Source organism: Athene noctua, chromosome 2 (assembly GCF_965140245.1).
Source record: "Athene noctua chromosome 2, bAthNoc1.hap1.1, whole genome shotgun sequence".
NCBI lineage: Eukaryota > Metazoa > Chordata > Aves > Strigiformes > Strigidae > Athene > Athene noctua.
Genome location: NC_134038.1, coordinates 108027559 through 108051980, shown reverse-complemented (window position 1 = coordinate 108051980; position 24422 = coordinate 108027559). Strand labels below are relative to the sequence as shown.

General features: G+C 40.0%; 1 protein-coding gene across 4 annotated transcripts in view; it reads right to left on the bottom strand.

The window, feature by feature from the left end:
* The window catches only part of CTDSPL (CTD small phosphatase like), an 86140-nt gene extending 62600 nt beyond the window's left edge, over positions 1–23540 (bottom strand). For all 4 annotated transcript variants that reach the window (XM_074899841.1, XM_074899842.1, XM_074899843.1 and 1 more), the window contains exon 1: positions 23021–23540. In XM_074899841.1, coding sequence (XP_074755942.1) covers positions 23021–23096 — 76 coding nt within the window. In that variant the 5' untranslated portion in view covers positions 23097–23540. The remainder of the gene's footprint in view (positions 1–23020) is intronic.
* Between the last annotated feature and the right edge of the window lie 882 nt (positions 23541–24422).

Sequence of the window (24422 nt, the reverse complement as noted above, 5' to 3'; positions counted from 1 at the left end):
GATGCTATCAGGTACTTAAATGAAAGCAGAGTAAGGATACAAAGATGTCCAAGAAAAACTACCTATCAAAACGTGACTGTACTGACATCATCAGTAGTGTTCACTTTTACAACCTAACGTGCTAAGAAGAGACATGTTTTCATGAAACTTAGCCACTACAGAAGCTTTCTGGTGCTACCACTGTACAGTAAGCTGTATTATTTCTAACATTTTGTCTCAGTCTCTCTTTTTTGATAATTCCATAAATGAAGTTCAAATACTTAATCACTGTGTCACAAAGACCCATCACAAGACTGATGGGTGCTTCACCACTTCGGGCTCCTGAAGCCGACACTCTCCTGCCACACAGCTATTGAGCAAGGACAGCACCGAAGGTACATTGTTGTGAGGTACCACTATAGACTGCAGCAGTCTTCAAATAGCAAGTGCAAGCATTATTTATGTGCTCTATATCACTGTCACTACTCCTGTTCATACAAAGCACATCTTTGTCCATCCTACAAAACATGCAGTGTGAACGCTCTTCCTGCATGAAGACAACTTCCAGCATCTCCAAAGTTCACGTTTGGCTTAAAGGGATGTCATCTGTCACAGGTGAAGGCCTGTCCCCAAACTGAAATTCTCCCCTGTGACAGCCCCTGCATTTTTCTGCCCTTTGCAAATCCCCTCCTTTGACAACTGCAGCTTTTACTGTGTCTGCTGCAATATGTGCACCACAAATGATCCTTTTTCACAAATGCAAAACTCATCTCAGATCCTTCTGAAACATAATTGCTCTAACAAATCATCATGTCTAGATGAAATATTAGTTATTCTGAGAGAGGTGCACATTAATCCTTAAGGGATTAATCTTACTTTTTTACCAAGACAATTTTAGGTTATATTTTCAGAATCTAAGAAGTCCCAGAGAGGCAGTAACACACAAAAGTGATCTGTAATTCTGCTCAAATCCCCATATAAGCAACTCTCAATAGGGTACGTTTCCCAATTTGATTAAATGCGGACAGGACCACAGTCTTTTCTGCCTGAATGGCAAAGCTGCCCAGCTCCCTTTAAGAAAGCTGTCACCAAGACCAATGGTTCCACTTCGTGACTAACCACACTGAAATAAAAGTATTTTTGTTTGGTGAGGTTTTTTTTTAGTGGTTTTATTGTTTGTTTGTTTTAACCTTTTTTCTAAATTATTTCTGAACTCAAATGCCTGGGAGGGGGAAAGAAAAAAAAAAAAAAAAAAAGGGTTGTGCAATTTTGTACTGTTTCTTAATTCATCTTTCAAGACAGTGTGTAGTGTTAGTAACCAAAAGAAAGGTCCACAAGCTCAGCAGCCAAACACCTATGCATTTCCGTAAAGCTTTTCTTACAGGTAGAATATAAAGTGACCAACTGTAAACCTCCCAAATGTTTGGTGCAACAGGAAGCTTTAACATTAGAAAACCCCCAACAAAACTGCAGAACTCAAGGAGTCCCAATAAAAAAGGAAACCAAACTGATGTTCAAGACCAGTGATGCTTTCAGCTCAGATGGATGCCAATAGGTTCCCATCATGTTTCGAGCAACAACCATCGTCTTCACACAACAGAGTGAACAGAAGAGGTCCCCAAACTCACAGCAATCTCTTGTAACAACAGAAGCTTCTACCACCATGCTCAATCTAGACTATCATTTGACACACAGGCATGCTTAAATCTATTCAGTCATTCTGCATAAACATGCATGCCAAGCAGATGAAGAGAATCACATTTGTAGTGATGAATGAAATGACTACAGGCACATTTGCAATGTTTCATGTCAATGGTGACATGCTCATTTATCAGGTTTTCAACATGTACAACCACCTTTCCATCATGAGATGTCGTCTTATAGACTCCAGTAAAAGCAACCGCAACAATTAACAATCTGTTTGGCATATTTGTCTCTACAGGTAGCTCATGAAATCAAAAAGACAGTGGGAAGAAAAGGATGTATCGTAAGGAAGTCAAGTGTGTTCAAAGAAAGGCAAGGAAGCTGGTGAAGGCTCTGGAGCACAGGTCCTACGAGGAGCAGCTGAGGGAACTGGGGGTGTTTAGTCTGGAGAAGAGGAGGCTGAGGGGAGACCTCATTGCCCTCTACAGCTACCTGAAAGGAGGTTGCAGAGAAAGTTGCGCCAGGGAAGGTTTAGACTGGATATTAGGAAGCATTTCTTTCCAGAAGGGGTTGTTAGGCGTTGGAATGGGCTGCCCAGGGAGGTGGTGGAGTCCCCATCCCTGGAGGTGTTTAAGAGTCGGGTTGACACAGCACTGAGGGATATGGTGTAGTTGAGAACGGTCAGTGTTAGGTTAATGGTTGGACTGGATGATCTTCAAGGTCTTTTCCAACCCAGACAATTCTGTGATTCTGTGAAAACCAGTGTCATTTATGAAGACAACAATAAGAGGTCAGCCTCAATACATTTCCAAGAAGTGACCCAATGATCCCTTCTTTTAAGGAATATGGCTATAACCTTGGCTAAGAAGTAGGGGCACATTAAGAACACAGTTTTTTTATAGACAGCCATGTAAGAATTAACCGCACTCCAAACATAGCATTTGTTTTAGGAAGTGAAAAGCCAATCAATTACCAGTGGCAGACCAGGATGTACAAACTACCAGGACCACAACCCAAGTCTCTGTGCCAAGAGAGACCCCATGTTTCAATAACTCTTGAAGTAACTTATCAGAAATACTTCAGAGTACAGGATTTCCAAATGCTTTTATGATAAAATTTATGTGGAGCACTGCTAGTAGATAACCTAGTGTCCTACATTTTTTGGGTACTAGTTAAGATAGTAATTGAAGAGAATAAGCCAGAAGAGAAACAACCACCTTCTATTCTACACAGAATCATGTTTTCAAGGCAAAGCCCTATGAAGCATGGGGAAAGAAAAAGAGGACAAACCCAAAACACACAACCTTTCTTCCACATAACAGAACCCCTGTTTAAACTTATGTCCAGCAAGGAAGCCAAATGCACACGAGGAAAGAGAGAAGTTGGAGCTGCAGCAGGTTGTCATATTGCATTGGAAAAATGTTACATTTTTAAAAAAATCCATTGAAGTTAAGCGCTTAGCACCAATGATAAAACATACATTGATTAGCTGCTATTTTTGCTTCCACGAGGTTATCACTGACAGCAGTTTTGCTGAAAAGAACCCCACAACACACCTGAAAATAGTAGCAGAGCTAGAGTACAAAATGATTTTCAGTAACACGTCAAAAATATGCTGTCAGAGATTAACTTCTTGCCTCCAAAAGCAAAGATACTCTTTTAACTATTAATCTACCAAACTGCAGTTATTAAAGAGACCTCTAGTTATCCATAGCAGAGATATACAACACAATTTATTATAAAAGCACACCAAATATGGCGGGTAAATCAGAGAAGACTTACTCTCAAATTACGCAAAAACTAGCTACATGGATTATTCTAGTATTAACACTAAGTATTTTGCAATATTTGGCAAAGATGGAAAAATAATCCACCTCCGTGAACATGAGTTTTACTGTAAATGTTTCAGTTTTGGCCTTGCTATCCCTTAACAAAGAGTGCCAAGTAATTGGCTAATCCACTTTCAGATATTTTTTTATTTGTTTTGGTTTGGGTTTTTTTCCTTACCTTGAATAAACTGCAAAACTATGCCCTGCCTTCCCCTGCCATTTCACTGCACGAGAATAAAGACTGTATCTTATTACACAGCTTAATGATATGATAATCTTAAAGTAAAACACAGGAGTGAAACACTAATAATGTCACCAAAACAAACAATCAGAAATTGTGCTATTGAGTGTAATATAGCTGTATGCCCAAATAGTGTGAGAAACCAAAGCAGTAATTAACACAAATTGTTTTATTTGACAGAATAAACAGAATATGAACAACCTGCTACCATGACACAGTTTAAAGAGTTAGTTTGTTATAGGCTTAGTTGGTATTATGGCAATAAAACAAAGAACACTGCAAAAGGTATAGCTGAAGCTAAAGAAAGGACATGTCAGAATTATTGGGAGATACAAAAGGAATTTTATGTACTTTTTTCTTCAAAGACAAGATTCAAAGGGATTTTTTTAAATGAGGTACAGATTTTCTATAGGAATATCTACCCCGTTATTTTTTTGAATCTTCAGTATTGAATATTAATGTTCATGGTATTCTGATGAAATGCTAAAATAATAATTTTTAAAAAGTATATACATTCTTCCTGAGGCTGTGTGAACTGCAGGTTGTATGGAGCATTAAACAATTTCACCTTTGCAGATTCTGTGCCAAAGTAAGAAGGTAGAAAAAAACTAGTACCTAAATTCCTGTCATCCTACATGTGCTGGGAAAGTTAAGCAGCAAAGAGATTATCCTATCCACAAGTTGGGGTTTTTTTGTTTGTTTTTTTGGTTTGGTTTGGTTTTTGGTTTATTTTTTTTAAAAAAAAGAAATCCAAAGAACCCCCGCACTAATACCAGCAAAAAAATCCCTACTTAGTCTTAACAGTTGTTTGTTGTAACCTCAGAACAGCATTTTGCAAGGGGTAAATTGTCCCTGTTGCAATCTTTAACTCCTGCTCTTCCTGCACCTTTGTGCAGATCCAACTGTCAGCAGTTTGTCTTGCCAGGTGAGGAAAATCAGGGAAGCACAGTATTGTAAAGAGAGGACTTAGGTCAGCTGCAAATACGAGTCACAGTTTAGTGGAGTAAAGATGATATTTTCAAGGATACAAACTCCAGCCTGACATTCACGTCTCTTTTGTGACCTGCAGAATTTACTGGCAACGTAAGATGTAACTGGCATAGAAAATAAGAACAGGCAGAATGAAGTAAGTGTTGAAAAAACATCCCAAACCACCAAGGTCTTCTATGCTGCTGTTCTCTCAAAACCCAACCTTCTTTACATGAAGTCCACACCTGTATCACCTTACAGTATAATCTCAAATTCTGTTTTAAATCACTCTACATTTGGGAAAAAAAAAAAAAAACAACTAACAGAAAAAATGTAAAAAGTTGTCAAATGGCAATTTATTTAAAAGTAACCCATTATTTAAGCTTCTTGTTCAGGAACAATGGATCATCATGTCATTTCTGGAGGGAGACATAACTACCTGGTACCATTTATGTCCTCTATCTAATTTTCAGTGGAGCAGTGATACTAGTGCCCAAAGTTTCCTCACATTCATACTACACTATGTAAGAGCCATTATCGTAACTACTACTCACTGAGAGAATATAGCCTCAGATTCTGTGCGTTTTATAGAAAATATATCAAACTGCCATGCAAAATTGCTGCAAGATATTATGAACTGTGAGGTTTTAAAGCAGAGAAAAGTTGAATTTCAGAGGCAAAGGATCCCATCTTAATTTCAAATGCAGACAAACTGAAGTTGATTTCAAGACTGAGTATGGATATACACTGTGTAATAACAGCATCAGGAGTGAGACAACTACATAGTTAGGAACACATTTGTCAATGAGTGAAAAAACCACATAATAATAACAACAACATCAATAACATCTCACTGTTTCCCTTCCCATCTTCAAAAAGGTGAGACGATACCACTCTTACCTTCACAGAAATACATATTCAGAAAAAATAGTTTGTCTACAGCCATAGCTAAGCATCTCTAGGTAATCTGCAGGATGTCCTCAAAGTGGATAAAAAAAAGCCACAAAAGGGTTTGGGTGTCGTCCCCCTCACCTTTTTCCCTTCTTCATTTTTAGAGTTTTGTTTGTTTTAAAGAAAGCACATGCTGTTGCTCTGTTTGAAATAGGAACCAATGCAACAGCATCTCTTGAGCTTACCTGTTTCTAGTTTTCCGGAGAGACCATGCTTTCTAACTGTTTTGGCTTTTACTGTAATGAAGATATAAGCACTATAACACTGTAAAAGTGTGCCTTCCATTTCCTTACTTCTACGCTGTAACTATCACCCTCACACACAACAGTACCTACCTTAACATGTTCAAGACGTAAAGCCACAATTACATGATCTGCCAAAACTGTCAGAACTCTTTGCCACAGACCACCCATTCCCATCTTCTCTCTTGTGAGAAAATCCACCCAATTAAAAGGGGCATGTAGGGGGCAAGGGGATGTTAACTACAGGTCAGACATACAACCCTGTCCAACACATGGGCATAAAAGCACTAGTGTTTGTCAACCAGATTCTGCCTTTGTCTTCACCCTTATCCAAATAATTTTTCTGGATATGTCATTGGGCAATTAAACAAAGTTAATGGATTAATAGCATGTATTTACTGAAGCACTTAATAACTTGGGTACAGTGTCTCAAGAACCAGCATGTCAAATCCTTAACAAGAGTACTGGAAAAGAGGAGTATCCCTTTCAAAAGTACTCAGCTTCCATTTTCTTAACTGACTTGATTTTGCAGGTCTTTTGACAGATAGTATTACTTTGTTGAAAATGGGATTTTGTTTAGAAAATTTTAAAAGCTGTGTAGGGACAGTAGGATGAGTACTTTCAACATGTGATTATGCTAAATCAAAAAATGGCTTAGATGAGTATATCAGACCATGACAAAAATCACATTCTTTCATAAAGTGAGGAACCTATAGCTACAGTATCTTCCTATCTTCATGAAAAAATACAGTCAAGGTAGTTGAGAGAACAGAATGGAAATTATTTCATAAAGTGAGGAACCTATAGCTACAGTATCTTCCTATCTTCATGAAAAAATACAGTCAAGGTAGTTGAGAGAACAGAATGGAAATTATTACAAACTTAATGGAAGAGAAAGCTCTTGGAAGATGAATTATATTTAAGTGAACAGAGAACTGCTTGAGGGAGAGGGAAACACTGCACAGGTAAGCTTTTTATTATTCCTTTGTACACCTAGATTAACATTTTAAGCAGATACAGCCACCTAGGGGGAGGTTACAGAGAAGATGAAGTGAGACTCTTGGAGGTACACACAGGAATAGTAGAAGAGGCAACGGATCCAAGTTGCAGCAGAATAAATTTCTCCTAAATATTACGAATTACAGTGGTCAAACACTAGAAGAAGGTCCCAGACCGGCTGCAAAATCTCCATCCTTGCTGATATTGAAAACATGACTGGACAACTCTGACTGTCCTCAGCCCTGATTTGAGCTGTTCCTTCCAATATGAGTTACCGTACAGTGCTGTAAACCTGGACACCAACTATCACAATAACAAACTCTGTTACCTGAAGCTGAATAACAGGTATCTACATATAGTTTGTGCTCCTGTACACACACCTACCTCTCAGTTATTTAAAGAATTATACACAAGTATTTATGATGGCTGAAATGCCACTCATGGGTTAAAAAAAATCCTTCTTAAAAAAAAAAAATCCTTTTTTAACAATAGCCTGCCTGTCTTGTATGAATAATACACTTTTTCTTTTAAATTCTTTTATGCAGCAGAAAATTAAAGCTTAGTATTTTTATATTGAAAAACTATATTGCCAAATAAGAAAACCTAAAAATGGCTTGTGTGATATCTGAAAGGTAATTTTTTTTAAACTGACATTTACATCACACTGAATTCTTTAAAAGCTTTCATCCATCTTTCCTCCAGTTTTATGTTAGCTACCTTATTCTCCTTCTTCTCAGTTTTCTGTTTATCCCAGAAATATCAGTCTATCTTCTTTTTCCAGATCCTTACTATTCAGGCATCCTCATTCCCTTAAATTACTTCCTGGGACATTAATAGTAGAGGTAGAGCAAGCAATACTATAGCCTGCCAGGGGAAATAAAAATAACATCTTGCTAATCACTCAACACAGAAAAAGGGTGAAAAGTGTTAGCATCTGACTAATTGCTAAATGCCTTGTAAATATTTACTAAATTATAAACTTTCATCATGAATCTGTTTCAAGCTCCAGCAGCGAGCTAAATTTTATCCTTAGTATCACAGACCAGCACCATTAAAATCGTACCATTGAGCATACAGCTGAGCTTACAAAATTATTTAATCCAGTCTTAAAGTAGAATTTCAGAAGTTTAAAAGGTGGCTGTAAACTCACACCCCCCCCCAACCTAAAACATATAGCAAGTACCTGCATTAAAACGCCTCCCCTTGAACTAGAGCTTAAGCTCACACAAAGTCCTGTACAGGTGCCAAGCCACGCATACCTACAGGATGAGACAAGATATTGCAGCTTTAAGTTCACAAAAGGAGGAAGATGGGTACTAGGAAGATGGAAGACCTGCAAGCAGAGTACTGGCCAGACTCCCCCCATTCCAGGCATGGCCAAGCAGCTCTGCAAAGGCTTCTCTATCGCTATTGTCTTTTCCTCCACTTATGAAAGCAACCTCAAGCCATGACCCAAATCACTGAAAGTGTAAATCAAGTGAAATTTATAAAAAATATAAACAGTCTTAGTTCTAAAGAGATGTGAAAATTCAATTTTGCTGTGAGTGCAGTAAATTTATGCTTCCTAAATATAAATGTTAAAAGAGAAGTATATAAATTCTTTTAATGGGATGCAGACTTCGGATCTCTTTTTTTCCCCCCCTAGCAGGACTATCAAGAAGTATGCTAGATGAATCCAGTCAGAATCCATTCAAAATATTCATGTACGTGTGATGTCTCCCCTTCCTTACACAACAGCATCCCATTTCCTTCTATAGCCAATGTTAGCAATCATCCCAGATTAATCCCCTTCCCTTTCCATAATTGAGTATTGATTTTTCTTCAGTGCTTGAAACTTCAGAAGAGCAGGGAACTAAAAGTTTCTTACAAAGACTTTTCATAAATAATTTTGCAAAGGACCATGATCTTACAAGTATACTTATTTAATTCAGAAACAGACAATTAAAACAGGTTTTGTGGAAATGCTGAAGAGTAAGCATATAAAAGTGTTGGTACTCACTCAGGAAGCCAGCTGACAAAATCCATCAGGGAAGGAATTAGAAGAGGTGATATTTTATTAAATTCAGTTGCAGCTTTTTGCAATGGGAGATTTGTTAACATCCTATAGAAACTGTGAAAACTGTCAGAAAGGCCCCTGGAATAATGCAACCTTTCCATAACCCTCTATATTGTTCTCCTGCCTGCGTAACAGACACAAGAAGTTTCTCTACAGTGGCAAAACAACAAGCCCCTGCTGATGCTGAGATCAGGTTTGCCTCTATGGAGTAAAGCGATATGACTTCAGTGTGACATGAAACTTCCACAAATCACAATTTAAATATGCTGCCTGAAGTTTATCAGGGAGCAAACTATGCAATTCCTGTCTGCAACAGGGAAAGTTTTTAAATCTCTTCCATTTTTACTGAATTACTGATTAAATTCATCCAGGTATTTTGGCTTTGGGAGCTGCAGCATAGATGGACTTCCAGCATGCTGAAGCATCACGTTACCTAACGCTGCTCAGAAAAGAGGATTTCAAAATCTGAAAGCCTGTTTTAACAACCACCCCCAACGCTGCTAAACTTAGAGAAGCAGAACACCACCAACAACCACTGAAATTTTTTTGCCAAGTTCTTCCCTCTTCTTCTGCTCCTCCTCTGAGGAGAAGCTAAAGATAAACGGTGGGACTCTGCAAGTCCGTATCCCTGGTTACATTTCAGTGCAGCCAAACACCAGTGCAGCAAGTAGAGCATGTGAAGCTGATGACAAAATTGTCAAATTAGGATTTTGAACGCCATTCAACCTATCTTTGCACACAACCAAGCACAGAGGTCAGTGAAAAACTCTGCACGCTTCCTTTACTGTTAATGGAGTCTCCAGGACATAATTCATATCATCCTAAAGCAGACAACTACACGAGTGCAATGAACTGCATCCTACAAGTGCCTGCCTTTCCTCCACCAATTATGAAAACAAACCCACTTTATTCACTGGCACACATAACAAAGCCACATGTTAAATTTTTATTGAGCATCAAAGATTGCTTTATCAATGAAACAGAAAAATATTCTAACACACTGAACAAAATGGGAGATGCCCTGACCTCTAACTTCATCAACCAAAGGAAGAAAAATTCTCCCATTCCTGACCACCTGGTAAGGCACAGCAACATTTCCATCTTTCAGACATGAAAACATTCCCAACATTGCTAGCAACAGCTCAAGTACTTGACTGAAAAAGTTCTACCAGATATTTAAGTATTGCATTATTTAGGACTCCTCCAAGCATGGCAAATAACCATACTTAAAATAAAAGTGACAGCAGAAAGCCTTGTTTCTAAGAAAATACTGCCAATCTAACACCATCAAAGATGAGCAGCACACCATCTCTTCCAGTCACGTATCCTCAGTTGAGGGAAAACAGAAAATGTGGCTCAGCTTTTCCTCAAAAAGGACCAAACCACTGAAATCAATATACAGGTGGTGGCTGTGAATAAACATGGCTAAACAACCCCAGGCAGCGGGGAGGGGACTTAGTGATGGGCAGTGAATGCAGAGACCCTGGCACATCTCCTGGCACCTCCCAGCTCCACATAGGGCAAGAATAACTGTATGTGGTCCTCCCAGTAATCAACGGAAGTGGCATATTTGGCCACTTTGACCAAAAGGCTGGTCATGGTTTAGAAGCACATTGGTATTATTTCCTGTGAGTGTTCCAAGGACTGCATTTAGCCTCTGGGAAGTTATATGAATAGATGTGATGTTTTCCAGAGGGAAGGGTCAGCTTTACCCAAACAGTGCTGAAGAAGCATCTCCAGGTTAAGCATTAGAGTCCTTCATTCAGTTTATATGTTTTAATTTTTTCTAGAACTAAAGAGTAACTTCTTCTAGTAAATACCTGATGCTCCCTTTCACTGAAACACAAATCAAGAATTTAGTATGTTCATAATCGACTCTTGCTCAATCCATTTTTACTATTATTTAACATCCAAGACAACTGTTTACAGAGAAGTTAACTCACGCAGACTTTGCAAAGAAAACACAAGATTCTATAGATGTTTTGCCACTTAGTAAACCTGAGATTTTTAAAAAAGTGTTTCTGAATACTGGGTCCCAACAGTAGCCCTAACACATTAGGAAAATATTCAGTGTTTATTTTGTTATAGCACAAGACCATCAAACCTCAAGAAATGTTTCATTGCTTTGTATGACGAAATAGAAAGCAAAACCAAAACTGTTTTCAAAGACATCTGCCTATTGGATTTGGTAGTCCAATCCACAACTGCAACATTTTATTAGCTATTTAACTGAAAATACAGGATAGAGATTCCCAGACAAACACAGTTGCTGTACACATATGGTCTTAATTAAAGCAAGAAAGCCTGTTTACTCCTGTAAAATACTTAACAGCCAGCTAGCTGAATATTGCCTAAACAGCTATTGAAAAGGTGAAACCTGTTAACCTGTTTTCCAGTCAGAATTATTATCCATTCAAAACTGTCATAATCATCCAAACCAGAAATCTTTACTGACCTGATCAGCAGAAGAGAAGATAAAGCCATTTGTGTTACTTGAAGGCTATCATACAAAGACCACCTACAGTGGGACTTAGGAAATCGTCTTCACAATATTAAGAGCAGGATGTATTGGGCCGGCAATTACTTGAAAATAGCTTAAAAACACCACCACCATATATTTCTGGTTTTGTTTTCCCACCTTGACTCCAACTGGTAATTTAAAGTGGACAATAGAAATATTTTACTTCAACCTTGCATATCAGCAAAGGGAAAAAAAAAATAAAATCTGTAAGTATTAAAAAGTAGAAAGTGCATTTCTGTTTGCTGAAAAAAAAAAATCTTCTATCTATGGACTTTTATAATTATTTGAAGTGAATGTCAACATCTGCCCACCCATAGCACTAAGGATAAACAAAGCCTAAACTAAACAGGTATTAACTTTAACATGTTGAATATAGGACTATCTCAGCATATTCTGTGATGAGTCAACCCAGCTGTATTTTACTCTTATCTTTCTTTAGTGCCCATTGAAGACACTTCCAAAACAAAGCCAGTGTTACTTCTACATTTTAGTACAAGCACTACTCAGGTGCATATCCTCATACACTAACATCACACTTCCTCAGGGGGTTGGGGAGTGTGTTTTGTACAGACTTAACGCCAGGTTACATTGCTAAAAATCATGTACTGCTATGTCCTTCTGGTCATCGTCACAAGGCTGGTTCCTTACATCCCTGCTAATACTACTTGGATTTTTTTTGTTTGAATTTTCCTTTTGGAGGGGAGTGGCAGGGTGGGGGGGTGTTTTTTTGTTTTCTTGGGTTTAGGAGCAGAGGAGAATTATTTTTTATGTTGCAAAGCTTCAATAAATATTTTTAGATACACCATTTAGGAAGACTGCAGGTGTTACTTGAACAGAGTTTGGTGAAATAAATACTTTTGGGTCATGGGGGGAAGAATCAGAACGTCTGGTGCAACAGGCATTCACAACCGCTGTAGAAACTATTTAACAGAACGACAATAGTGCGAGGTCTACATTAAGTTTTGCACTTCAGGGCTTAATCTAGCATATTAGCGCAAAATGAAATAGCTTAGTTTCATTCGTTCTGTTTAGGATGGCTCCTGAAAGGACACTTTCAACTGAAATTATAAAGCAAAACCTTATTCTGATCTCATCTTTTCTTGAGATATGATACTGTAGTTACTAATGCTACTCTGCATCTAATGGAAATGGTATCTTACTGATGAACCTAAAGACACCTGCTCCATAGGAATCTACTGAAGTTGTTTCTTACATCTGCCGCAGGTTTTGTCTGAAAGCTCATCTTTCTCCTATTAATAATATTACAGATTTGTAACAGGAGACAGGAACAGTATCTAGTTATTAAGTTTAAAATAAACAACTGTTTGACTTAAAGGCATTGAAAAGAATCCATCATTACCAAAACAACTGAGGTAGTGACATTTTCAAAAACACTCTGCTCTCAGAGCTCACTTGCCTGCCAGAAGGATGCTAAACAGGTAATTTATAATAAAATGCTGCAGTAACAGTACAAGTAAATACAAGAATGAGACCTGAACAGATTGCTGTTTCAAAACTGCCAAGTTTGACTTACAGTTTTGTTCAAATTTTTATTCTTTTTCCTGTCATGACATGTTTACAAAAGAAAAAGGGGAGACAACTGTAGGGTAAGATGTTGAGCACCAACATGTCTGAAAGACTTAACAGAAAAGAAGACCCACACTATCATAATACTAACAGTGAATGCTCTTTGTAGTAATACTAGTTAGTGTGTCTAAATTGTTATCATCCTTTCCAATACAGACAGAATGAATTTGTTGGAGTGCTTCTAATTTCTTATGGGGCAGGAAAGAAAGGCATTTGAACTTCAGAGCACAGTTAACATTAAACTGTCAGTTTTATCATGATAATCTGGAGCCAGAAAGATTCCAGTATTCAGTGCACTCTAAAATTTAGAAGGACACTTCTTAGGTTTTTCTAGGTTTCGCTTTCATTCTCCATTAAACTTCACCATACTTGCTTCCTTGACATCTTTAATCTCAACAGAAGAGGGAAACTTCCAGAAAGACATGAGATTTTGAAATGTGAGGGAAAAGGAGTTCCACAACTATGTACTCACGATAAACCCGATTAAACAAATCCACTTAAAATCTCATTCCTTTGTGGATAAGCAGAGACCTCTACACAGATGCAAATTGTTTTACAGTTATGTTGTAAACCCCTTCCTTCTGGGACTTTTCAATTTATGTCAATGTGTAATTAGCAAATGAATTGTGCTGTAGATTGCATTCAGTACTCTTTTCCTTTTCTTTTTTTTAATTCCCCAACTAACTTAACCTCCTCCTCCCACTTCCAAAACTCTCAAATCATTTTCAGCTTACTGATTCTCAACAAAATCAGCTTCATATCATAAAAAGTCATGAGAATTGGCAACTGCCAAAAAAATGACTTGGCAGAGAGAATCATCTTCCAGCACACATAACCCATCACAGGAAAACTGTTGATGAGAGTTCACGATAATTTTAAGTACAGATACTTGACATGTTCAGTTAGTCACTAGGTAAAGGTATCTTCCCCTTCCTTCCCCTGCTGACTGATGACACACAGTTCAAATGCTGAAATATGATCGCTACCTTTATAATATAATTTTTCCGTACCTTCATAAGATTACTTTTATTATTATAAATGCAAATTGCTGTCAGTTAATCCTGTTTAGAAATTTCCAGGTAAACTATCTTGGCAACCACATCTTCAAGGATTATGCAGGTCACCCATACGATGCACGAGCAAACGCTTCCTTTTACCCAAAGGGTCTAGGTCTATTGTGTCTTTAATTCTGAAGCCATGCTGTACTGTGGAGAGAGTCCTAGCATACTTACTCTATTTTACTGGTTATTTTTCATGCACCTCCTCCCTTTAAATGCAGCAAAACATTCACTCAAGGTTTTTAACTAACTGTTACAAAGATACAAACATCTTGGCTTTAAAGAACCAAAGCTGCTATACAGCAGTGGCGATCCTGCATCAGACATAAAATGAAGACCTTTATCTTCCCAGGGACTTAAGAAACAGTGAGAACATCTCTCCTTATAAGATAGCTCCTCTGTCATTTTGGCCAACTGAACAGGCACCAATCCATCCATGCAGTATGGTTCGGGGTTCCTCATCACTGCACCACCTCACTCCACAAACATCTACTATAGCTTCTCATACCAGAATTATTCCTGGTCACTGCCACCAGTGCCAAGGGCCTCTGACTCCCTTAACCTTCAGCATTAGAGAATAAAGAGGCAGCTGTTGCAATCCAGAAACTTATGAGAAGAAAACAAGGCAAGAAAGCAAAATACGGCAAGGGACAGAATTAAAAAACAAAACAAAACACAAAGGTCAAAGCTTCAGACCAAAAATCCCTGTAAAATACTTGCTTACAGTGTTTTCCCTGAAATACTTTGCTTTACACTGCATTCATCAAATTGTTAATGTATATCTTTAACCAATTTTAGTTTTAGTTTACAGGACGACCCATGAGGCTTTTTTTTTTTTTTTTTAATTTGTAAGGCTTTTGTGAAGGTTTATTGAGATCCTTTATAATCTTAAAAGTTCCTTTCTCTCCAGGTAGTAAACATCAGATCTTTCAATGTGCTTGGCTGAAGAAAATATAAGTTCTAGGAACGTGTCACCATTGACCACTTCTTTGCAGAACACTTCTAGCTGAACCATTACATGAAAAATTGCCAACTTCACAGTTCAAGCAAACCTTAGACTGCAAAACAACTTCAAAACCTACACCCACCATTTTGAACTTTACCAAAGCTTTCTGGTAACCACATGTACATGCATTCATGGGTAACCAACGCAAGTATGTAAATATTCAGGCAAGTATATACAAAACAGCTTTTGTGGACAAAAATAAGGAAGCACTGCATGCAAACTGTTAACTGCATGCTCAGAACAACTCTGTACAAAATTCATACCTTTAAAAAAAATTACTAACATTACTTCAAAGAAACATGCCTGGATTCTTCTATACGTGTCCACTGTAATAGCATCCACTGTGGCAGAATTTTTTTCTGACAGCTATGAAGACGTAAACTGATCCATCTACCTCAAAATGTTTTCTAGGGCTAGGTGTTCACTCCCAAGCGCTGGAGATACATGTCTCCCTCTTCCTCCCAGAGGCCAGGAGAGGAATGCTATACACCAAGGAGATGACCAAGCTTTGCAAATCATCAAATAAACAAGAAGGTTAAAATTTCACTGCTCATTACGGCAAGATTAGTTTTACTGCTAATTCTTCTGGGAATCCTGGAGGACAACTCAGGAAGCAAGAGAGCTGTGGGGGTAGGGGAGAGCACAGTGGTGAATAAAAATCAATACATCATTTTCTACCAAGAAAATAAGGAGGTCCTGCAACAGTAGCAGAAAACAACTGACAGAACTGGCTGACCAGTCAGTCACCAGAGATGACTTGACTTTAAACAAAACCATCAATATACAAACTGTAACTTCAGGTTGTCCTTCATTAAATACTTCTTTCCTACAAAACTGACCTGATTTTTTTTATAAGCATTCTAAGAGGTTATGTACACAGTCAGTTTTAATACATTAGGCACCCTTCATTTGGGGTTGCTTTTCGGTACAAATTATGTCCTGCAGTATCTTATTTGCCCCTGTCTGTCAATCTTTACATACACTAAGAAACATTCAGAAGACAGTAATAGTTCTTCCTTGCAAAAAGAAATAAGGAAAAAATCGTATTAAAAAATAACTGACATACTTAAAATCCAACTCTTGGATGTATTTATTCACATTTAACTCATAATAAATTTTCTAGATAATGGAATTCTAGTTTCTAGTACAACCAATCAATTCTAATAATGGTGTTTTCTTTTTACAGATCATATTATCTTGTACAAAGAAAACAAGATGTGGCACTTTTATTCAAGCGATCATTTTGATAACAATCTGAATAAAGCCTAAAAACTTGATGTAGGCCCACCACCACACACAGAACTTTCGCTGCTCACTGGTCTAAAGCTGGTATTTCTACCGCTAATATCTATGTTACACAGTAGTAGCTGGTACTGAAATGATTGGACTGTGTAAGACACGTTGATGATTTTTTTTTTTTTTGTCCTATAGCAAACATTCTAGAAATACAAAACAGGCCAAAATTATACCACAATAGACCACGTGGAACATATTTTTACTCCGAACTATTTAGATGTTACGCCTTCCATATTTGTCACATCTATATCTGTTTTATGCCTTAATCTCTCCAGGTAAAAATAAATCAAGCCCCCATCAAACTCCAGCAAAAGTAGAATTTATAGAAGATTAACGTTTCCAGTGTGAAACTCTTAAAAACGTCTATGGCTACGTTAAAGCACAAACTCTGTGCCTGCCCGCAGCCCCTTACAGAAAAGCTCTGGAAGTTCAGCAAAGCGTTTAAACCGCCTGATACCATGTCATCCTATTTGAGCCTCCTGGTCAGGAAGATGAGCACTGAAAATACAGCTTACATCAGTATCATTCAATAGAATAGACTCATGGAGACTTCAGAGATGCTGCTGAGTGGTTTTTTTAAGATTTTCCAGCCAGGTCTCCACTGCTGAGAGGAATCAAATGGTATACAATCCTTACCACCAATCCAGATGTGGTCTTTAAACTTCTAAATAGGCTTGCTCATTAGCTCTATCAGATGTTCTTTTATTTCAGCTTGGAAAATTCCTGCCCTTTTCTGGATATACTTATGAACTGGGATAAGGGAACACACACAACCACCCAAGTGGGCAGACAGAGACCCACCAACTTCATCGTGAGAGTATGCATTGCCCAGGAGTGGTACGAGGATGGATGGGGTCAGAGCAGGTCGGGAGCCCACAGCAGACACTGAACCTATTCCCTCTCCCACCATCAGTTCCCGTCCGGGCTCAGCAGCCCTCAAGAGCCAGGACTTGATACCCTCTGCTCCGTCCCTCAAACAGGCTGGAGCACTTTGGTAGCTCCTTCCCAGTCCTACATACAACCACATTGCCCAGCTTCTCTCCCAGCAAGATATATCCCCCAGGCAGGGAGAAGAAGGAGGGATAAGCCACATCTTCCCCTATTGATCCGCACAGGGGGTAAAAACCTAAGGAAGAATGTAGAGAGTTTTTCCTATTTCTTACAAAAAGGAAAATGTTAAATCTTGTGGATAGAAACACTTAAAATATGATTCAAAGCAATCCATCTGAAATACTCCGTTGGGTAGGGTTGAGTAATGGACAAATTCATTCCCCAAGTTAACATTTCCATATCCAAGATTGCCCAAAACTGGGTTTTTAATGGAAAATGTTATACTGAGCACCAATCACAGTGGCCATTTGCCAACAACTCTTCCACCCAAAATTTAGCAGAAAATGAAGGTGCACTTGCTTTGCAGAGTGAATATTTAAGATTCAACATATAAAAATTGCAGGCTAGAGCTAATTTGCAGCCATTTTCATATTTGAATGATGACTTTTACAAGATAGTAAAACTCATAAATTGTTTCATAACAGAAAAATAAGCTTCCCACGGTTAAATCTATCTACCACGCAAACAGGAGCAATGTCTGTCACCAACACTGACCAAATAACTGTTTAATTTCTCTTAGCTTTAGCTTTCTCAGCATTTTAGTTTTGTATCCCTTTAAAGAAACTCCATTATCCAGAGTTAATGTTCAGATTAAATTCTGAAAGAAGAAGCATCGATCACACTGCATTTTACCGATTATCTCAGAAAATGCTATTTGCATTTCTGAATACTGAATTTACAAAATGTAGGTCAACTTTGTTTTTTTAAAGGCATGTTAAACTTCTGAACACTTTAGTTAAATCACTGCATTGAAACAAATATGAATTTGAGATGACATGCACTATAAAGAAATGATAATGCTGTAGCTTACAGACACGGACTGAATATTAGATATTCATGCAGATTATCATTCACATTACTGCCAGTACACTTCAGGTTGTTAACTGCTACCCTAAATCAAATCTTGGGTTACTACAGGTTACTACAGTCTCCCTGGAACATAAAACCTACTGTACAGTTCTCTGGTTTCATATAACAACTATGTCATTAGTTAATGATTTAAAATTTTACCCTCTGCAAACAACTCACATTCCAATGTAGTGCTGGAGTGGTTTCCACATCCATTTTTTTTTAATGCTACTCTAAAGTTAAAATTCTTAAGTTATCATTATAAAAATTTGTTGAAACAATGTCTCCGGAACATTAACACATCTTCACAGGTTTGAGTACTCTGAATCCTGATGATATAATAGCAAAAAAGAATATTCTAAATATTTTCATATATTTTCAAAATGCTGTTTACTGAAGACAACTAAAGACACTTATTTTGGTTTTTAACTTGAGCTCTTAAGAACTTGTTACTTTAAATGATAATGAATACTGGTCTCATTGCTGTTTTTTGCAATATTATTTGAAAGAAAGGAAGGCAAAAAAAATCTGCCTGTTTGCAAAAACATCCTCAGGGAATTACACTGTTCACTAAAAAAAAAAAAAAATTATAATGGCCTAGGTTCCACTGTGGACTTCTTTCAAATAACTTACTGCAGAAGAAAATACACTTCTGTAGGGACACTAAAATATTCAGTTACTCTAAATAACTGAAATTAGATGCTCAGCTGACAGGCAAATTTTATAGAAGTCAGGGAAGATGGATCTGAAGAGAGAAAACGCAATACCACAGCCTAAAAGATTTGGTACCCGAAGGAGGACTGGACTATTATTACACTACTAATTAACCTGGCACATGGAAACAACCCAAACTTTGCATCACTTATAAGGATCAAATAAAAGCACGTAGGTAAAAAAGGGAGATTCACTTCTTTGGACTAAATGCCTATTACCCATCTGTGACCACACTCTCTACATTACACTCAGTACAAGGACTTGTCAGCATTGCACTGTTTTCTATAGATTTTCCTGTATAGATTTTACGTTAGAGGTCACTGTTCAACTAATAAATAAGAATTAATACTTCCCTTATAAAATAAACAGTTGATTTTATTTGTAGAATGGATTATACAGAAATTCAGATTTTCAGTTTTTCTTTGTAGTTATTTACATTTTTTCTTAGTTGCTCACATTTATTACTGATACAACCCCTTCTCACAATTGTCTCCTTCTTAATACCAAGTCTTGTTAATGCTTCCAATTTCCAAAAGCACCAAATGACCCCAACATAAAATATTTCTGTGAAGAACTACTATTTTTGTTACTTACAGGGAATTAAATTCTCCATTAATCCAGTGCTCAAATATTTTTAACCACCTGTTTCATCTCCAATTGGAGAACATAAGCTTCTACTTCCCAGAAACAATTTAACGAGACAAATAGGGACCAAAATCCTCCAGGAGCATGAACACCACAGGCATTTCAGAACAAACATTACAGTAATAATAAAATACGATTGTAGCAACTTTCCATGCTCAGCTTTCATTTTGACAGACAACTAAATACAGTGCACCACCATGTGGCAACATGTTAGGGAACGGTTCATGTACCGAGATCTGTTTCCACCTTCAAAATTTTTTACTATTTGTTAAAAATAAATGTGGACAGTTCCATCTTAGTATTAATAAGCTCCTGTGTAACAAGTTTTCACAGCTTCACTTATACCAAAAGCTAATTTTTAATACATCTGAGTTATCAAGAAAAGATCTGGGTATTTTTATTTGTAAAGCATATTATTTACTGAAAACCTAACTGCCCCACAACCAGAGAATGGCTCTGTTTCTTGCCAATCACAGTCCCCTGCAGAAGAGAAATTGGGCATGAGCATATACTTCACATCAAGCCCCTTTTAAAACAGAAATACATTTCTTAATACATACTTAAAATCAAGCTACATGCTGCACTCATGGCTGATTAAAAGCTTCAAAAAAATCTTGGAAAAAAAAAAATCAAACACTTGAAGGTATACACATGCATTATTTAGCAGTTGCTCAGCTACTGTAAAACTGCTTCTCTGCAGCTTAACAAGAAGAAATAATTGGGGTTTTTTTCCATGGGAAATACCAACAAAAGGTCCCCAAAACCCTAAGAAAACCCTGACTCCCAGAGCCACTACATGCCACTTAGTAACCTGGAACATATTTCTGCCGTCAAATGCTAAACTCAGAGGAAAAAGCAGGTTTTCATTAAACTGGACAGCCTTTGCTCACACAGTACTGTGCTGTTGTAATTGACCGTATTACAAAAACTCAGAAGATAGGCTCAGATGGTTCTTGTACTCTTTAAATAAAGAGTTAGTTCATTATGCCTTAACATATTTGTTAGCCATTTTGTACCAATACATTCAGTTCGACTGGAATTAGCAGTGAAGACTCACTCGAAACATCAGCCTCCCACTAAGAACCTATCTGTATTCACCATCTCAGCTTCAGGCTCTCTCGTAGCTCACCGGACCTAAAGGCTTTGCTAAAACTGTTAAGAAATCTAACAGAAAATTGGGTGACGCGATATGCAACCACGCAAGGAAGGTTGGTCGCACAACGGGTTTTCACAAGCTCCGTACCTCAAGCAGTGGGAAAACCTGTAGTGGAAGACGTAGGAGCAAGCAGCACCCTCCTCCCAAAGCCGAGGATGGACAGACCCGCAATTCTCTTTCTGCAAAAGTTGCTCTGGCGCGATTTGAGAGTCTCACCACAGAGCACATAGTCAATCCAAAGCATGCAATTTAACCACATTAAAAAAAAAAAAAAACACAGAAAAAACATTAATCCAAGTCCTGTATTAAGATCATGGTGAAGTTCCCTCTTGTCTCAAACTGCAACTATCCTCCTTTCACTCTCTCCCCCAGTCCACTCTCGCTAACACGCAGCCTGAACAGTCCCTGCTATGCAATTAAGACCATCGCGATTTTCTGCCAAAACCAAACCAATAGCAAGAACACAATGCACATTATGCAAGTTACTGCACAGTTATGCAAGTTATATGCATATTTTTGCTATGCAGTGTAGCTCACTGTACCAAAGACTCTGAAGATAATTATTTGATGTGGATGCTTACTCTTATTTTGAACTGTTAAATTTTCCTCTACTTGTCCCAACTGGCTTTTTTACACTAAAATTTCAACTAGCTCCTAACAATATTAATGAAGCTCTTCCAGTACGTACAATTATATAGGCCATTAAGACCCCAACAACATCTGAGCATGGTATCATATAAGTCTACTCCAAACCAGGTCTTAGAGGAGATGTCATAGGCAGAGCAAAAGCAACTTACTTACTGTAGATACCCCATGCTCAACATTACCAAAACAGAGGAAAACGTTAGAAATCTTGAGAGACAAACAAGGCCTCATGCTGCAAGTATCACTACACAAACGATAGGTGTTTAAGAGTTAGGTGAGCACTCCTATACTGAACAAAAACGTAATTTTTTACGTTTTACAAACTGGTGTCTTCTTTTTTAACTCTACCTCCACGCTTCTGCAGTCAGCACTGGTGAGATGACAGAGATTTCACGTATAGCCTTTCATTCGAAAGTAAGAGGGAGCAACTTCTCCAATGAATCAAGATGAGCCACACAATATTGGAAGCTTTCTGGATACTAAAGGCATCAATTTTAGGGGGAGATATATCAATCTACCATTTTCTGAAGACCACTTGGAGGTCTGTTACAATACCTATTAGGCATCATCGCCACACACTTTATTTCTAATTTCTGTCCTTTCTCCCTTTTCTACCAGCACTGCCTGTAACAAGGCATAAACTCAAAATCCAAATAACTTCCAAAATCTGGAAGAATCACACACAACTCCCCAGAACTTGAACCCTGCCACTTACCCATACCCTTCTCATCGCCAACTGCAAGGACAAAACCACTTACAGCCCAAGATGCCTCTGAGCTTCTGAAAGTAAACGAGGTTAAGGGCAATCATCACCACCTAGACTTTTGAGGAGCAGCAGCTCCTCCGGCCAAGCTGAATTCCTCTTATTTTGGAGTAAAATGTAACAAGTGTGATGTCTTATGCAAAGCAACAACTACTTATCTCCAGAGTATAAGAGAGCCTGCTCTTAGAAGTAGCCCATGTTTCTTTCTGAGACGCACAAGTATGCTCCAACAACAAACCTGAAAGCTACAGATTCTTAAATGTTAGTTATGAAGAAATAGAGGAAAAAAGAGGGTAATCAGGAAACCTTTCCTTGCGAAAAAATTGGGGAAAAAATCTTAAAACTTTCAGCAGACTCCAAAACCTTCCACCACATCCAGCACAGGTATCCCCTCCCTGAAGCAGGGTACTAACTGCATAGTGACCACCTTACGAAGTTACCTCATCGACCCTCAAGGAGCAAGAGTATTTTATTTAAATAACTGCTGATTAAAGTTAATATTCAAATGCTGTAACAAGTTCTCAGCTGTATCCAGCAAGTAGTTTCAGCGCCCTTCATGCAAATATTTTCATCCCACAAAAAAAAAAAAACCAACCCAACAAGCCCTCCTCTATTCCCAGCAGCCTAGAGAGACGATTATATGGTCGCTGAAGAATGCAAGTTGTTACTACGTGCATTTTTAAGCAGTGATTTCCAGAAAAAAACAAAACACAACACCAAAAAAACAAACAAACATGAAGAAAGAGAGAAGGCAGCTCACCTTTATCCTGAGTGCAGGATAGGATCTCCTCCTCTTTGGGGTTAGTCACCTGGGTGATAATGGACGGGTTGTCCATGGAAACAGAGTGAGATTCCACCTGGCTATTTCCCTCCCAGAGGCAGGCTTGTGTGCGGGGGGGATTTGTTTGTTTGTTTAAAAATCAATATGCTGATTTGTATTTAAAAAAGAAAAAAAAAAAAACAAACAACAAAAAAACACAACTCCTCCAGGAGCGAAGCCAAGCTGGGGGGGGGGGGGGGGGAAGGGGGAAGGGGGGGAAGGGGGGAGCACCGCGCTTAGGGGCCCCTCCGGTAGCGCTGCCACCGCCGCCTCCTCCAGGCGCCAATTCTCCACGGAGGCGGAGGGGGAGGGGGGGGGGGGAGGCGAATCAACCCCCCCCTTAAAAAAACTAGTAATTAATCCAATTCACCCTTCCGGGAAGCCCTCCGCAACGTCCCCCCCGAGCCCCCGCCGGAGCCGCCGCCGCCGCCTCCCGAGGCGGGGGAAGTGCCCCCGGCCCTCCGCGCCGCACCTCCCCCCGCAGCCAGCCCCCGCCTCACACCGCCCCCCGCATCCACCTGAGCCGCCCCGCGGGGCCTCCCCCGAGCGCGTCCCCCGGTACAGCCTCCCGCTCCCTACATACCCCCCCCCGCCGCCGCCGCCCTCCTCCTCGCTTATCTCATCCCCGCGCCCCCCTGCCCCGGCCCCGGCCCCGGCCCCGGCCCCCCTCACACCTCCGCCCCGGCCCTCCCTCCCCCCCACCCCCCTTCCCGCGGGCAGCGCTGCGGGCTCAGCGGAGCGACGCCGCGCCGCCCCCTCCTCCTCCTCCTCCTCCTCCTCCTCCTCCTCCTCCTCCTCCTCCGCCCCCCTTTCCCGGGTCACGGGCCGCCGCCGTGCGCGGGCGCGGAGGGAAGCGCGGTGCAAGGGGAGGAAGGGAGGGGAAAGGGGCCGAGCCGAGCCGCGCCGCGCGCCCCGGCCGCGCTCCCCGCGCTGCGCCACAGCCCCGCCGCCGCGCTCGCAGCCTGTCAGCCCGCCCGGCGCGGCCCGCGCCCCGCCCCGCCCCGCCCCCGCGCCGCGGGACGCTCCAACATGGAGGCGGGGAGCGGGCAGCGCCCGGGCCCCGCTGCGCGGTAAACAAGGAGGCGTGGCCACGGCGGCGGGGGCGTGGCCACGGCGGCGGGGGCGGGGCGAGGCGCCTGCGGAGCCGGCGCGCTGGGGGCGGGGCGTGGCGGGGCGCTGGGGGCGGCTATTGTTGCTGCGTACAAAAGGCTTTCTTCCCCCTTTACCGCGAGGAGGGGGCGGGGCCAGCGGCGGGGCGGGGCGGGGCGGGGCGGGGCGGGGCGGGGCGGGGCGGGGCGGGGCGGGGCGGGGCGGGGCGGGGCGGGGCGGCCCTCGCTCATTT